At 40.3% G+C, this 14,655-nt stretch overlaps 1 protein-coding gene across 2 annotated transcripts in view; it reads right to left on the minus strand.

Moving 5' to 3' along the window:
• NAPB (NSF attachment protein beta) overlaps positions 1 to 14,655 on the minus strand; it is a 47,017-nt gene that overhangs the window by 4,899 nt on the left and 27,463 nt on the right. For both annotated transcript variants that reach the window (XM_003829375.4, XM_034947395.2), the window contains 5 exons: positions 10,852 to 10,907; positions 10,589 to 10,673; positions 1,840 to 1,944; positions 472 to 540; positions 50 to 100 (listed from right to left, as the gene is read on the minus strand). In XM_003829375.4, coding sequence (XP_003829423.2) covers positions 50 to 100; positions 472 to 540; positions 1,840 to 1,944; positions 10,589 to 10,673; positions 10,852 to 10,907 — 366 coding nt within the window. The remainder of the gene's footprint in view (positions 1 to 49; positions 101 to 471; positions 541 to 1,839; positions 1,945 to 10,588; positions 10,674 to 10,851; positions 10,908 to 14,655) is intronic.

Here is a 14,655-nt window from a genome sequence, read left to right on the forward strand (position 1 = left end):
TTAACTTAAATCTTCAAATAATGTACCATGTCCCAAAAGCATAACTTACTGCTTCAGTGTAAGCTTCACTGTTCTGTTCTTCATGAGCTTCTAGGAGTTTCTGGTAGCATAAAAATATTTTTAAAAACAGTTCTGTAAGATGAAGTCCCATTTCTAAATATATACTTTAAGTATAATACCAATGTTGCCAAATATTGCACAAAACTGAGGAAATACTCATATACAAGTCAAGAGCCAAGTTAGGGATCTAGCTTCTGTAGTAACATTTCTCAGGTGCCTATTTCAGAACACAACTACATGTTTCTGACCTTAATTGCATTTGAACACCTATAATACGAAAGCAGGAAAGTACCAGGGCCCCTCAGTTAGCAGACTTTATAGATTAAAACTTCACTTCATACCCAATCCCACTTAGGTGTTGTCACCTAACAGAACAAAAGCATTTTTCTTCAAAGTTCTAATATTACTTACTTTCAATAATTTACATTCTCTTGAATCAGTAAATGCTGGAAACATTTCCTCATATTTCTCAAGAGCAAGCTGAGAGAGAAAAACCACTCATCAATTTCAGACTTACTAAACAAACAAAGCTTTCAACATTCTATCAGCTTCAAATAAGATCTACCTATATCCTATTAAGTGTTGAAAAAGTATGTAGTTAAACTCAACAGCAGAATCAACATAGAAAATCTGTCTATTCTGAATTTTCCATTTCAATAAAGAATAACTTCTAAACTACTTTTTTCTGAGTTAGGCTGCTGCTGAGAAGACATTGTAAATGAAAATGAATTCTTAAACACTCACAGACCAGGTATCTGTATCCATCCATTAAATGGAGACGTTCTTAATACAGTCCAGATTCCAAATAACTTACATTTAGCTTCCTGCTCGAAGCTGACAGAAATAACAGTTTCTCTTACTGGCTTTAATTCTGCTCTTCCAACTCCAGACACTGGCCATGCCAAGGCTGCCTGTCTTTTTGCCTCTTGGCTCCCAGTGCTCACTGTGCTTTTCAACTTCTTCCCAGTCCTCACTCCAACACCATTTCTGAGCTTGCCTGTTGTTTTGGTTGTTTTTTAAATGGATATTATCCTACTCTTATTGTCTCCTCCTTTAGTTCCTTAATTTCTTTCTTTTTTTTTTGAGACGGACTCTTACTCTGTCACCCAGGCTGGAGTGCAGTGGTGCGATCTCAGCTCACGGCAACCTCTGCCTCACAGGTTCAAGTGATTCTCCTGCCTCAGCCTCTCAAGTAGCTGGACTTACAGGCACCCGCCACCACACCCAGCTAACTTTTTTGTATTTTTAGTAGAAACGGGGTTTCACCATTTTGACCAGGCTGGTCTCGAACTCCTGACCTCAGGTGATCCACCCCACTTGGCCTCCCAAAATGCTGGGTTTACAGATGTGAGCCACCACGCCTGGCCCCCTTAATTTCTTTAAAGCAAAACTACTGAAAAAAAAATGGTGGCTACCAGTGAACATATACATATATTTAAGCCTATAGCACTAAATATTCCCAGGCAGTGCCCCCCATTCAAGTACCAGGCTCTACACTGCTTAGCTTCTGAGATCAGACGAGATTGGGTGTGTTCAGGGTGGTATGGCTATAAACTATCAGGTAACTTTTGAGAACAGCTTTGACAGCTGTTAAAAGATTACAACTGGGACACATACCACAGAATAATACTTATTTTTAATGTACCCATTTATTCTTGGTACTAACATCAAAATGAAATGATACCAAGAACAAGAGAGAATGTGTACGTATTCTTATGGGTGAAATCTGTCAATCAGTGCTCAAGGAAATCAGTCAATCAATGCTGAAGAACTCCTTACCTTGGCATTCAACTCGTCTACTATGAAGTGGCAGAGGGCAGCTTTGAAGAAGTAATCCTTTGCACTGTATTTCAACAAAGGATTATCCATTGTGTTTGCCCCAACCTAGGCACAGAACGCAGAGTTAAATTTAAAAGATTTACCCTCTTATATCAGGCAAAGTCATTCTCATCTGTTGTCCTTTAGAAAATAATTATGTATCTTATGTTTGTTTAGCTATGAAATATATTGTTTTATCCGAATACCATATAGTAGAAATTTTACTAGACAAGACCATTAAATACATGAAGTCTTAACCAGTTAAAAATAGCTCAGAAGAATTCTGCTTCCAATAAGATGGAGTAAACATCCTTTCTCCTAATCCTCCCACTAAGCACTACTAAAAGCCCAGGTCATTTTCTAAAAAACAAACGTTTCCCAAGGGAAAACGTGGTGGTGGGTTCCCTCGGTTTTCTTTTCCCTTCCTATATCCATGGCATGAAACTGAAGAACCAGCAACCCAGAAATGCCAGTATGCACAGATCAAAAGAGAAGAGACAAAAGCCTGCTCTCTCTGGCCAAAGGACTAGAAAAGGGGCAGCCCAGCAAGAGAGAAAACACTTAGACAATAACTGCTCTACTCCAGCCAAATATCACAGAAAAACTGAGGCCCTAACCCCATTTACATCATCAAAGGCTGAAGAAGGAGTCCTAAAGTCCATTCTTGAAAGACTGTAAGAAGCACCCCAATACCTCTGCTTAGGAGCTTCAGAGAAGGCCAAATAGGGAGCTGAGGCTTGATCCCCACCCAACCCCCTGACACTAAGGCAGTGCAGACCACACTGGGAGCCTGCATCCTGTCTCTGTCCAGCAGGAAAGAGGTTCCCCTTCTTTCTCCAGCTGGTGTGCTGTCAGAAGAGGTCTAGTGGAGGGTGAAGACTCTCACCATACCAAGAACAAACCAGCACTGTGCTGGCAGAAACAGATAAGGAGAGGGGATGCCACTTCTGCCCAGGGCTGACTAGGCCCCTCAGGTGTCAACAGAGACCTGGTGGAAAGCTGACACTTCTACCTCCACCTGGCAGTAATGAGGTAACATCCCCACCTTCCCCAGCCAGAGGAATGTCAAAGAAGGCCAACTGAAAGAGAACGTTTAAACAAGACCCAGTCTCATAACCTAATGTGCCAATGCCCTGTTTTCAATCAGAAATGACTTGTAATACCAAAAACACAGGAAGATCTCAAGCTAAATGAAAAAAGACCATTAACAGATGAGGGTTCCAGATGACGGAAATGTCCAAAATATCCCACGAAGATTTTAAAGAAGCCCTCATAAAAATGCTCCAAAAAGCAAGTACAATAACACCTGAAGCTAACGGAAAAATGGAAAGCATCCACAAAGAAAAAGGAAGCCACAGGAAAAAAGATATAAAGTAAAAACAAATAAAAACTTCAGAACTGAAAAAAAAAAACAGTACCATACATAAAAAGTGGGTGGGCTCAACAGCAGGATGAAAGGGACAGAGGAAAGAAGCACTAAATGGAAGACAACAACAGGAACAACAGAGAGAAGACAAACTGACAAAAAGGAACAGAGCATCAAGGACCCATGGGATAATAAAACAGTCTCACTTTTGTGGCATCTGTGTTCTAGAAGGGGAGGAGAAAGAGAAAAGGGCTGGCTGGGCATGGTGGCTCACGCCTGTAATCCCAGCACTGTGGGAGGCCAAGGCAGGCGAACCACTTGAGGTCAAGAGTTCAAGACCAGCCTGGTCAACATGGCGAAACCTTGTCTGTACTAAAAATACAAAAATTAGCCAGGTGTGATGGCAAGCACCTGTAGTCCCAGCTACTTGGGAGGCTGAGACAGGAGAATTGCTTGAACCTGGGAGGCAAAGGTTGCAGTGAGCCAAGATCGCGCCATTAAACTGGCACACCTGGGCGACAGAGCAAGACTCGGTCTCAAAAAAAAAAAGGGAAGCTGAAAAAGTACTTGAAGAAATAACTGCTAAATGATTCTCAAATTTGACAAGAAACATAAACCTACAGATTCTGTAAGTTTAGGGAAACTCAAATAGCTTAAAACCAAATATATCTATCCAAGCCACATTATAATTAAACTTCTGAAACTAAAAGAAAAAAAATTATGAAAGTGTCTAGAGAATAACACCTTTTTTATAGGGGAAAACAAGTTGAATGACAGCAGACTTCTCATCAAAAACAATGGAGGCCCACTAGGCGTTGTGGCTCATGCCTGTAATCCCAGCACTTTGGGAGGCTGAGGTGGGTGGATCACTTGATGTCAGAAGTTTGTAAAACCATGGAAGCCATAAAGTGCACATTTTTGAAACTAAAGGAAAAGAACAGTCAACTTAGAATTATACTCCCAGGAAAACTATGTTTCAGAAATGAAGGCAAAATCAAAACGTTTCCAGATAGGGGAAAACTAAGAAAATTTGTTGTCAGCAGACCTACCCTAAAAAAATGACAAAAGGAGGTTCTCTAAATAGAAAGGAAACAATAATCTTGGAACATCCAGAAGAAAGAACATGGTAAGCAAAAATATGGGTAAATATAACAGGCTTTCTTTCTTGAGTTTTCTAAATTATGTTTGATGGCTGAAACAAAAATTCTAACATTGACTCATGTGGTTCTAAATGTATGCAGAGGAAACATTAAGACAACTATATATTGAATAGGGGGAGTAAAAGAACAGAAAGGGAGGTAAGATTTCTAAATTTCACCAGAACTTATAAAATGATGACACCAACCTACAGCATTTAACCACAAAAGCTACACAAAGATATATACCATTGATTCTCCAACAACACTGGTTTAAACTGTGTGAATCCACTTATATATGGATTTTTTCAACCAAATGTGGATTGAAAATACAGTATTCTTAGGAATTCAACACCCATATAAATGAAAGGCAGACTTTTTTATATGTGAGTTCCACAGGGCCAACTGTGGGACTTGACTATGCACAGATTTTGATATATGAGAGAGGTCCTGGAACTAATCCCCTGTAGACACTGAGGAATAACTGTACTTAGAAACACTAGAAAATCAAGTAGGCTGGGTGTGGTGGCTCACGCCTATAATCCTAGCACTTTGGGGGACCGAGGTGGGCAGATGACTTGAGCTCAGGAGCTCAAGACCAGCCTGGGCAACATGGCAAAACCCCATCGCTACAAAAAGACTTGAGCTCAGGAGTTCAAGACCAGCCTGGACAACATGGCAAAACCCCATCGCTACAAAAAATAGCCAGGTGTGGTGGTGCATGTCTGTAGTCTCAGCTATTCTGGAGGCTAAGGCTGAGGTGGGAGGACTGCTTGAGGTTGGGAGGTGGAGGCTGCAGTGAGCCAGGGTCGCACCATTTCCCTCCAGCCTGGGTGACAGAGTGAGACCCAGTCTCAAAAAAAAAAAAAAAAAAAAAAAGAAAGAAAAAAAAGAAAAGCAACCCATAAAAAGGTTGGAAAAAGAAAACAGAGAAACAAAAAGCAAAGAATAGAAAGCAAAAACTAAAATGGCAGAAAGCAGAATTAAGCCCTAACATATAAATAACTGCATTAAATGTGAATGACCTAAATACACCAATTGAAAAACAAAGATTGGCACAGTGGATTAAAAAACAGGATCCAGGCTGGCTGTGGTGGATCATGCCTGCAATCCCAGCACTTTGGGAGGCCAAGGCGGGTGTATCACCGAGGTCAGGAGTATGAAACCAGCCTGGCCAACATGGTGAAATCCTGTCTCTACTAAAAATACAAAAATCAGCCGGGCATGCTGGCACGCACCTGTAATCTCAGCTACTCGGGAGGCTGAGGCAGGAGAATTACTTGAACCCAGGAGGTGGAGGTTGCAGTGAGCCAAAATCACTCCACTGCGCTCCAGTGTAGGAGACAGAGCAAGACTCTGTCTCAAAACAAACAAACAAAAAAAAACAAGATCCAACTACAAGAAACTCACTTCAGTTATAATGATATAGACAGGCTGAAAGAAAAAGAATGGACAAACATATCATATAAACATTAATCAAAAGAAACCAGGCAGGGCTATAAAGTGGATAAAGTAGACTTGAGCCAAGAAAATTACCAGAGACAGAGAAGGACATTATGTAATGATAAAAGGGTCTCTCCAGCAAGAATAGCAATCCAGAGCTGCAAAGTATGTGATGCAAAGACTGACACAATGAAAGAAGAGTCAGACAAATCCACAACTACAGTTGGAGATTTTAACACCCAACTCTCAACAATGGATAGAATTAGAAAGAAAATCAAAGGCCAATCGCAGTGGCTCACACCTGTAATCCTGGCACTTTGGGAGGACAAGGCCTCGAATTTGAGGCCAGGAATTCGAGACCAGCCTAGCCAACATGGCACACACCTGTAATCCCAGCTACTCGGGAGGCTGAGGCACGAAAATAGTTTGAACCTGGGAGGTGGAGGGTTGCAGTGAGCTGAGATCAAGTCACTGCACTCCAGCCTGGGTGACAGAGCAAGACTCTGTCTGAAAGAAGAGAAAGAAGAGAAAGAGAGAGAGAGAAAGAGAGAAAGAGAGAGAGAGAGAAAGAGAGAGAGAGAGAGAAAGAGAGAAAGAGAGAAAGAAAGAAAGATCAGCAAGTATATTACAGAACTCGACAATGCCATCATCCAACAGGAGCTAATCAACATTTATAAACATCACCCAATAACAGCATAATCATAAAACATATGCCAAGATAGACCATATCTAGGCCATAAAACAAAACAAATTTATAAGAATTGAAATCACGCAAAAATATGTTATCTAACCACAAAGGAATTAAAAATAAGTCAACAATAGAAAGATTACAGAAAAATCTCTGCTAGACACTTGGAAATTAAATAAAACACTACTAAATAATCCATGGGTCACTGAAGTCTCAAGGGAAATCAATAAATCCAACTAACTGAATAAAAATAAAAGTATAATGATATAATAAAATTGGGAAGTAGCCAAATGTATGAAAGGGTAACTGATAACACTAAAAATGCATACATAACAAAGATGAAAATCAGCAAGCTAAACTTCCATGTCAAGTACCCAGAAAAAGAGCAAAACAAATCCAAAGAAAACAAAATGGAGGAAATAACAATAAAAACAGAAATCAGTGAAAATAAAAACAAAAAAAGAGAAATAATTGAATTCTACCAAACATTTAAAGAGGAATTCACACCAATCCTTTACAAACTCTTCCAAAACACAGAAGAGGAAGAAGACATCCTAATGCATTCTGAGACCAGAAATACCTTGATTCCAAAACCAGACAAAGACACCACAAGAAAACTAACGATCAATATCCTTTATGAACATAGACATAAAATCCTCAACAAAATGTTAGCAAACCAATTCTGGCACTTACAAAAAGTAAAGTCAGCCACAAGGGTGGTCAACATCTATGTCACTGGACCCCAATAAAAACTCAGAACACCACGTTCAGGGGAGCTTCCTTGGTTGGCAGCAGTCTACGCTTATTTTCACTTATTACTGTGGGGGGATGTAAGTGCTGTTTACATAACTCCACTGAGAGCCGACAACTGAAAGCTCTTCCTGGAAGTCTCCTAGACCCTGACCTATGAGTCTCTCCTTTGAGTTTAATCTGTACCCGTTTGCTGTAATAAACCATAATTGTGAGTATAACAGCTTTCAGTGGGTTCTGTAAGTTTGTCTAACAAATTATTAATAAACTTGAGGGTGTTCTTGGGAAACCCCTCAAAGTTTGCAATGACCAAGTAGAATTTATTCCAGGAATGTAAGGTTGGTTCAACATATGAAAATCAATCAATGTAATCTACAATATTAAGCTGATTAGGACAAAAACCACATGTTTATCTCAATTGATGCAGAAAAAAGTTTGACAAAGGACAAAAACCATGTTTATCTCAATAGATGCAGAAAAAAGTCTGACAAATAAAGGACAAAAATCATATGTTTATCTCAATAGACACAGGAAAATGCCTGACAAAATCCAATACCCTTTGATGATAAAAACACTCAACAAACTAGGAAGAGAGGGGAACTGCCTCAAACTGATAAAAGCATTTACCAAAACCCCACTACTGATATCTACCGATATCACACTTAATATGAAAGACCAAAAGTTTTCCTTACAAGATCAGGAACAAGACAAGGATGTCTGCTCTTGTCACTTCTATTCAACACTGCACTGGAGATTCTAGCCAGGGCAACCGAGAAAATGAAGTAAAACACATTCATATTGCAGAGGAAGAAGTAAAACTATTGTTATTTGCAGATAACATGATTTTGGATATAGAAAACCTAAGAAATCCACACCAAAAAAACCTATTAGAGCTAATAAACAAGTTTGGCATGGTTGCAGGACAAAAAATTGATATACAAAATTCAACTGTATTTCTATACACTAGCAGTTAACAATCTTAAAAGTAAATTAAGAAAATAATTCAATTTGTAGTAGCATCAAAAAAAAATAAAATACTTTGGAGTATATTTCACCCAAGAAATACAAAACTTACACACCAAAAACTATAAAACATTGTTGAGCAAAATGAAAGAAGATCCGAATAAATATAAAAGGAACTCTGTATTCATAGACTGTCAGACTTAGTATTGTTAAGATGGCAATACTCTCTGTGATGACTGATTTTATGTGTCAACTTGAGTGGGCTACAGGGTGCCCAGATATTTGGTGTTATTCTGAGTGTGTCTGTGGGGTGTTTCTGAATGAGATTAACGTTTGCATCAGTAGGATGAGTAAGCAGATTGCCCTCCCCAATGTGGGTGGGCCTCATCCAATCTACTGAAAACCTGAATAAAATAAAAGGTTAAAAGGAAGAATTCATTCTCAATGCCTGTCTTAGAGCCAGGACACTGGTATTCTCCTGATTCAGACTTGGACTCAGATTAGAAATTACATCATCAAATCTCCTGGTTCTGAGGCCTTTGGATTTGGACTGGAGCTATACCATTGGCTCTCCTGGGTCTTCAGACTGCAGATCTTAGGCCTTCTCAACCTATATAATCAAGCAAATCAATTCCCTCCAGTAATTTCTCTCTCTAAACACACATACACACTCACACACACACATACACCCCTACACCTCTTATTGGTTCTGTTTCTCTAGAAAACCCTAAAACCACTCCAAATTGGTATGCACATTCCATACAATCCCTATCAAAATCCAAGCTGGCTACTTTGCAGAGATTGACAAGCTGATCCTAATATTCGGATGAAAATGCAAGGGATCTGGAATAGCCAAAACAATTCTGAAAAAGAACAAAAAGCTGGAGGACTCACACTTACTGACTTCAAAACTTACTGCAAAGTTACAGATATAAACAGTATAATACTGGCACAAAGATGGATAAATAGATCAATGGAATAGAGAGCCCAGAAGTAAGCCCTCATATTTCATATGGTGAAATAATTTTCAATAAGGGTCTTAATACCATTCAATAGTTAAAATATAGTTCTATTCAACAATTGGTGCTAGAAAAACTGGATATCCACATATAAAAGAATAAAGTTGGACCCTTACCTCATACTATATACAAAAATTAACTCAAAATGGATAAAAGACCTAAACCTAACAGCCAAAACTATACAATTCCTATAACAAAACAGAAAGGAAAAGCCTCATGATATCAGATTTAGCGATGATTTCTTCTATATAACAACAAAAGCCAGACAAAGAAAAAATAGACAAACTGGACTTCAAAAATATGAAAGACTTCAGTGAATCAAAGGACATTAATAACAGAGTCCAGAGACAACCCACAGAATGAGAGTAAATACTTGCAAATCACATATCTAATAGGGGATTAATATCCAGAATATATAAAGAACACCTAAAACTCACCACCAAAAAACAAACAGCCAAATTAAAATCCGGAGAAAGTACTGGAATAGACATTTCTCCAAAGATATACAAATGGCCAATAAGCAAATAAAAAGATGCTCAACATCACTAGTCATTAGGGAAATAACAATCAAAAACAGAATGAGACAACATTTCACACTCATTAGGGTGACTATTATTTTTTTTTAAAAAAAAAAACAAACCAAAACAAGTATTGGTGAGGATGTGGAGAAACTGGAACACTGTGCATTGCTAGTGGGAAGGTATAATGGTGTAGCCACTGTGAAAATGTCTGGCAGTTCCTCAAAAAGTTAAACATGGACTTACCACATGGTCCAGCAACTGCAATTCTATTCCCAGGTATGTAACTAAGAGAACTAAAAACACCGCCACAAAAACTTTAACACAAATGTTCACAGCAGCATTATTGATAATAGCCCCAAAGTGGAAAAACCCCAAACATCCATAAATTGATAAATAAACCATGAGGTATTAGCCACGAAAAACAATGACATACTGACATTTGCTATGACATGGATGAACCCTGAAAACAATACACTAAGTGAAAGATGGCAGTCACAAAAGGCCACATGGTATGTGATTTCATATATATTCAAGGTTCAGAATAGACAAATCCATATAGACAGAGAGTAGATTGTGAGAGTAGATTGTGTCTTCCAGGGACTAGGAGGAAAGAATGGACTGCTGGGCTTCTTTTGGGGATGATTAAAATGTTCTGGAATTAAGTAGTGGTGATAGTTATACAACTTTGTGAACAGACTAAAAACCGTTGAACTGTACTCATTACGTGATGTGTGGATTATATCTCAATAAACAGAAAAATAAAAAGTTTAATTTTGAAAAATTATTCAGACAACTTCTCTCCAAGGAAACAACAGTATCCTCACCTGCTCATAGATCTCAATGGCTTTCTGGTACTGCTCAAGCTGGGCAGCATATGCTGCCACCTTCAGCAGACACTTGTTTGCTGAGCTGAAATCAAGAACCAAAGCAGAGTGAGTAACAAGCCAATGGAAAAATAAAAGATGTGCACTGGGCCTCAGTACATCTTCATTTGGTATAGTCAAATACACTCACAAAGTATAAAGAAGTATTTTTTTATCACACATAATAAAACCCATTAAATCATATTAAGAAAAGTAATACTTGCCTGTTGGATTCTTCTCCTTTGTAATAATCAGCAGATTGTTCATAATGTGCAATAGCCTGAAAACATACATATTTTATTCACACACAATTTATTTGGAGAGCTGCATTTTAAAACTACATTTGCATAGGTATTTTTCCATAAATAAACCTACTCTACCAGCAAACTTTTCACAACTCGGCCTACTTTCTTTAGGAAATACAAGAAAGCATGCACCTCTGGAAGCAGAATGCTTGCTGACCATCAAAATCTGTTTCCTCCTCCCCACATGGCATATGCCCAGCTACACCACTTCCTCAGCTTCCTCTATAGTGAGGGGCAGCCTATGACTAGTTCTCTCCAGTGGAATGTAAACAGACATGTTGGGGGCCACTCCCAGGCTTGGGCCATATATCTCACTTTGCATCCTCCTCCAGGCCTTCCACTTCCCATGAGCTAGGAGGGCTATGACCAAGTCCAGAGTGACACTGTAAGCTAGACACCAAAATGGCAGAACTGTCAGGCAGGTTCCTAAGTAATTACAAAGGACACAAGGTACCTCCAACCCAGTGTCTCTACCACTGTCAAACCCTTAGCAGCCACACTGGATTGTTAGAGAGCTATGAAGCCCTAATTACACCTTATGTCTATGACTTGCAGCACAGACTACACACACTAATACCTTAAGTGTCACCTAGAATAAGGGTGTTGCCGTCAATCTAAAATATATGGCATCAAGTGGAGAAGAAACAGAGATCACAGGCCAGAAAGCTAGAAGTCTTTGTCATGCTGTGGTAGAAGTTAGTGAAATCAAGCACGTGACAACTCAGAAAAAAGAACTGGTGTCGGCCAGGTGCCGTGGCTCATGCCTGTAATCCCAGCACTTTTGGAGGCCGAGGAGGGTGGAATACCTGAGGTGAGGAGTTCAGGACTAGCCTGGCCAACATGGTGAAACCCTGTCTCTACTAAAAAGATACAAAAATTAGCCGGGCGTGGTGTGGGCACCCGTAATCCCAGCTACTTGGGAGGCTGAGACAGGAGAACTGCTTGAACCGGGGAGGCAGAGCTTGCAGTGAGCTGAGATCGCGCCATTGCACTCCAGCCTGGGTGACAAGAGTGAAACTCTGTCTCAAACAAACAAAAAAATAGGTGTCTACCGGAGTCCAAAACTAAGCAAAATGGCTGAGAAGAGTCAGATGATAGTGTGTGCTGCTGTTTTTAGCACAGTTTTGTAAGAGCTGAACTCTGCAAAGAATCAGCTGGTTTGTAGACGGTGGTAGACAGCCTTAGAAATAAAGCTCTCATAAGATTGAAAAAACCTTCTATACCCCAAATAACAAGAGATAAGTATGAGCAGCTCTTTAAACCAGGGCTCTAGCCAAAGTTTTTCTCTAACAGGTCAGACAAGAAATATTTTAGGTTTTGTGCATCTTTGTTGCAACTACTCAGCTCTCTTGTGGTAGCATAAAAGCAGCCATACACAAGATATAAATGAATAAGTGTGGTTGTGGTCCAATAAAACTATATTTATGACCAATGAAATTTCTAATTTCATATAATTTTTACACATCGCAAAATGCTTTTTTCTCTCAAGGATTAAAAACCGTAAAAACCATTTTTAGCATGCAAACATACAGAAGCAGGTGGTGGGTTTGCAGGATGCTTGAATGACAAAGGTTTCACAGCAAATGCAAATGAGGGAGCTAGCAGTCTCTGAAAATCAGATTAAAGGTGCTGCCTTTCCGCCCAAGCCCATTAGTTAAGTGGCTTCAAGGCAGCTCCTAGTGAGTTAGAAGAGATTCGCAGGGACAAGAAAACAAATAAAACAAAACAGGCCATGGAACTACAGGCAGCTTTCATTTGTGATGCACTTTGTCTTCATTCACTTAGCATCTGTTACTGAGCACCCACTTTGTAAATAGGCATCATGCTAGGCTCAGGGCTGTGATGGTGAGCGAACAGTCATGGGCCCTGCCCTCACAGAGCCCACATTTTAGAGGGTGGAGATGTACCTTCATCAGGTAATCTCACATGTGTGTACATGACAGCTCTGACAGGTGTTCCAAAGAAATATTTTCTTCCAGAGAAATAGTTTCTTGCAGACTATTTCTGTGTGTGACTAAGTATTTGCAAAAAGAGAACCATAGTACACCTGTTCTTTTATAGCTGCATTTTAAAATTCAGTATTCGTGAAGGTCAGGCATGATGGTCCATACCTGTAATCTCAGCATTTGGGAGGCCAAGATGGGAGGACTGCTTGAGTCCAGGAGTTTGAGACCAGCCTGGGCAACATGAAAAGACCTCATTTGTATGAAAAATTAAAAAATTAGCCGGGCATGGTGGCACATGCCTGTAGTCTCAGCTACTTGGAAGGCTGAGGTGGGAGGATCGCTTGAGCCCAGGAGGCTGAGGCTACAGTGAGCTGTGTTCATGCCACTCCAACCTGTCCAGCCTGTGCAACAGAATGAGGCACATGCCACCATTCCTGGATAGTTTTTTGTATTTTTATTTTTAGTAGAGATGGGGATTTCTCATGTTGCCCAGGCTGGTCTTGAACTCCTGGGCTCAAGTGATCCTCCTGCCTTGGCCTCCCAAAGTGGTAGGATTATAGGCATCAGCCACTGTACCTGGCCTTTTTTTTTTTCAAGAGAAAAAAAGAGTATGTCACATTTCATTTTATCTGTTCTCAAGTTTATGGAGACCCATGTGTTGGAGACCATGCCTGGGCAGCAGAAATGACACAGCACTGCAGGCTCCTGCCCCAGAGTGCCCTTCTGACCACTGTGAAAGAGGAAGCTGGAACAGGAGCCTCTGCTGGCAAAGACGCTCTGCGCACGGTGCTCATCCCCGCAAGACTCACTCAAACCTAAATAAAGATACTGTGGCCATCCCAGACACCCTGACCAAATAAATACCCCAGCCACACCAGATCCATCTCCCTCCCGTTCCATCATCAATTCCACACCAGGGAACAAAGGAGGTTCAGATCCAGCTCCATCACCTGCCTCCAGGATCCACAGATAACCTTCCAAAGAGAAGGCTCACACACACGTCAATGCACAGGGTGGCCCTGACTTGATCAAGATCAGGGAGTATCCTCAGAAAAGTATGGCAATTATAAAAAAAAAAAGGTCAAATAATAAATTTTATGTAACAAATATGAGCAAATTTTGTGCTGAATAACCAACAGGTGGAGGTCACACAGTCAAAAGAGTGAACGTTAACAATGCCAGTCCAATTTCAGTAACGCCTAGCAGATCCTTCCCCAGACCAGGAAGACTCCATTTGGTATGGTGGAGGTAGGGGTAGCAAATATTTAGCAAATATTTAGACCCCACTAGGTCCCAGAGTTCTGGGCTCTTGGGACACATCAGCAAAGCAGAGACAAAGCTCTCTGCTGACACGTGTGCCCAATCTGGTGGAGGGAGAGAGACAACCAATATGAGAATGATGAGCAAGCATATGAGAGGGCATATTGTAAGGAGACATCTGCTCAGCAATACAAGAAGTTAAGTGAGGTGTGTGGGGATCTACTATGTCTTCCTGGGGGGCTAAATTAACTAGGGGGTCATAATAGTTAATCATGGAAATAGGTAATAAATGAGCAAAAATGGAAGGGCATGGGGAAGTTAGCCATGTGGACTTGAAAGATGTGAGGAGTCAGCCACATGGACATCTGGGGAAGAGCTTTGCAGACAGAGGAAATCATGGATACAAAGGTCCTGAGGCAGGAGCGCTCATCTGGCAAGTGTGCGGAACAGCAAGGAGGCCAGGATGGCCGTGCAGGGTATGCAAGAGGAGGAGAATAACAGAAAAGAGGAGAGGCCA

This window comes from Pan paniscus, chromosome 21 (genome assembly GCF_029289425.2).
Source record: "Pan paniscus chromosome 21, NHGRI_mPanPan1-v2.0_pri, whole genome shotgun sequence".
In the NCBI taxonomy this organism is placed as follows: Eukaryota; Metazoa; Chordata; class Mammalia; order Primates; family Hominidae; genus Pan; species Pan paniscus.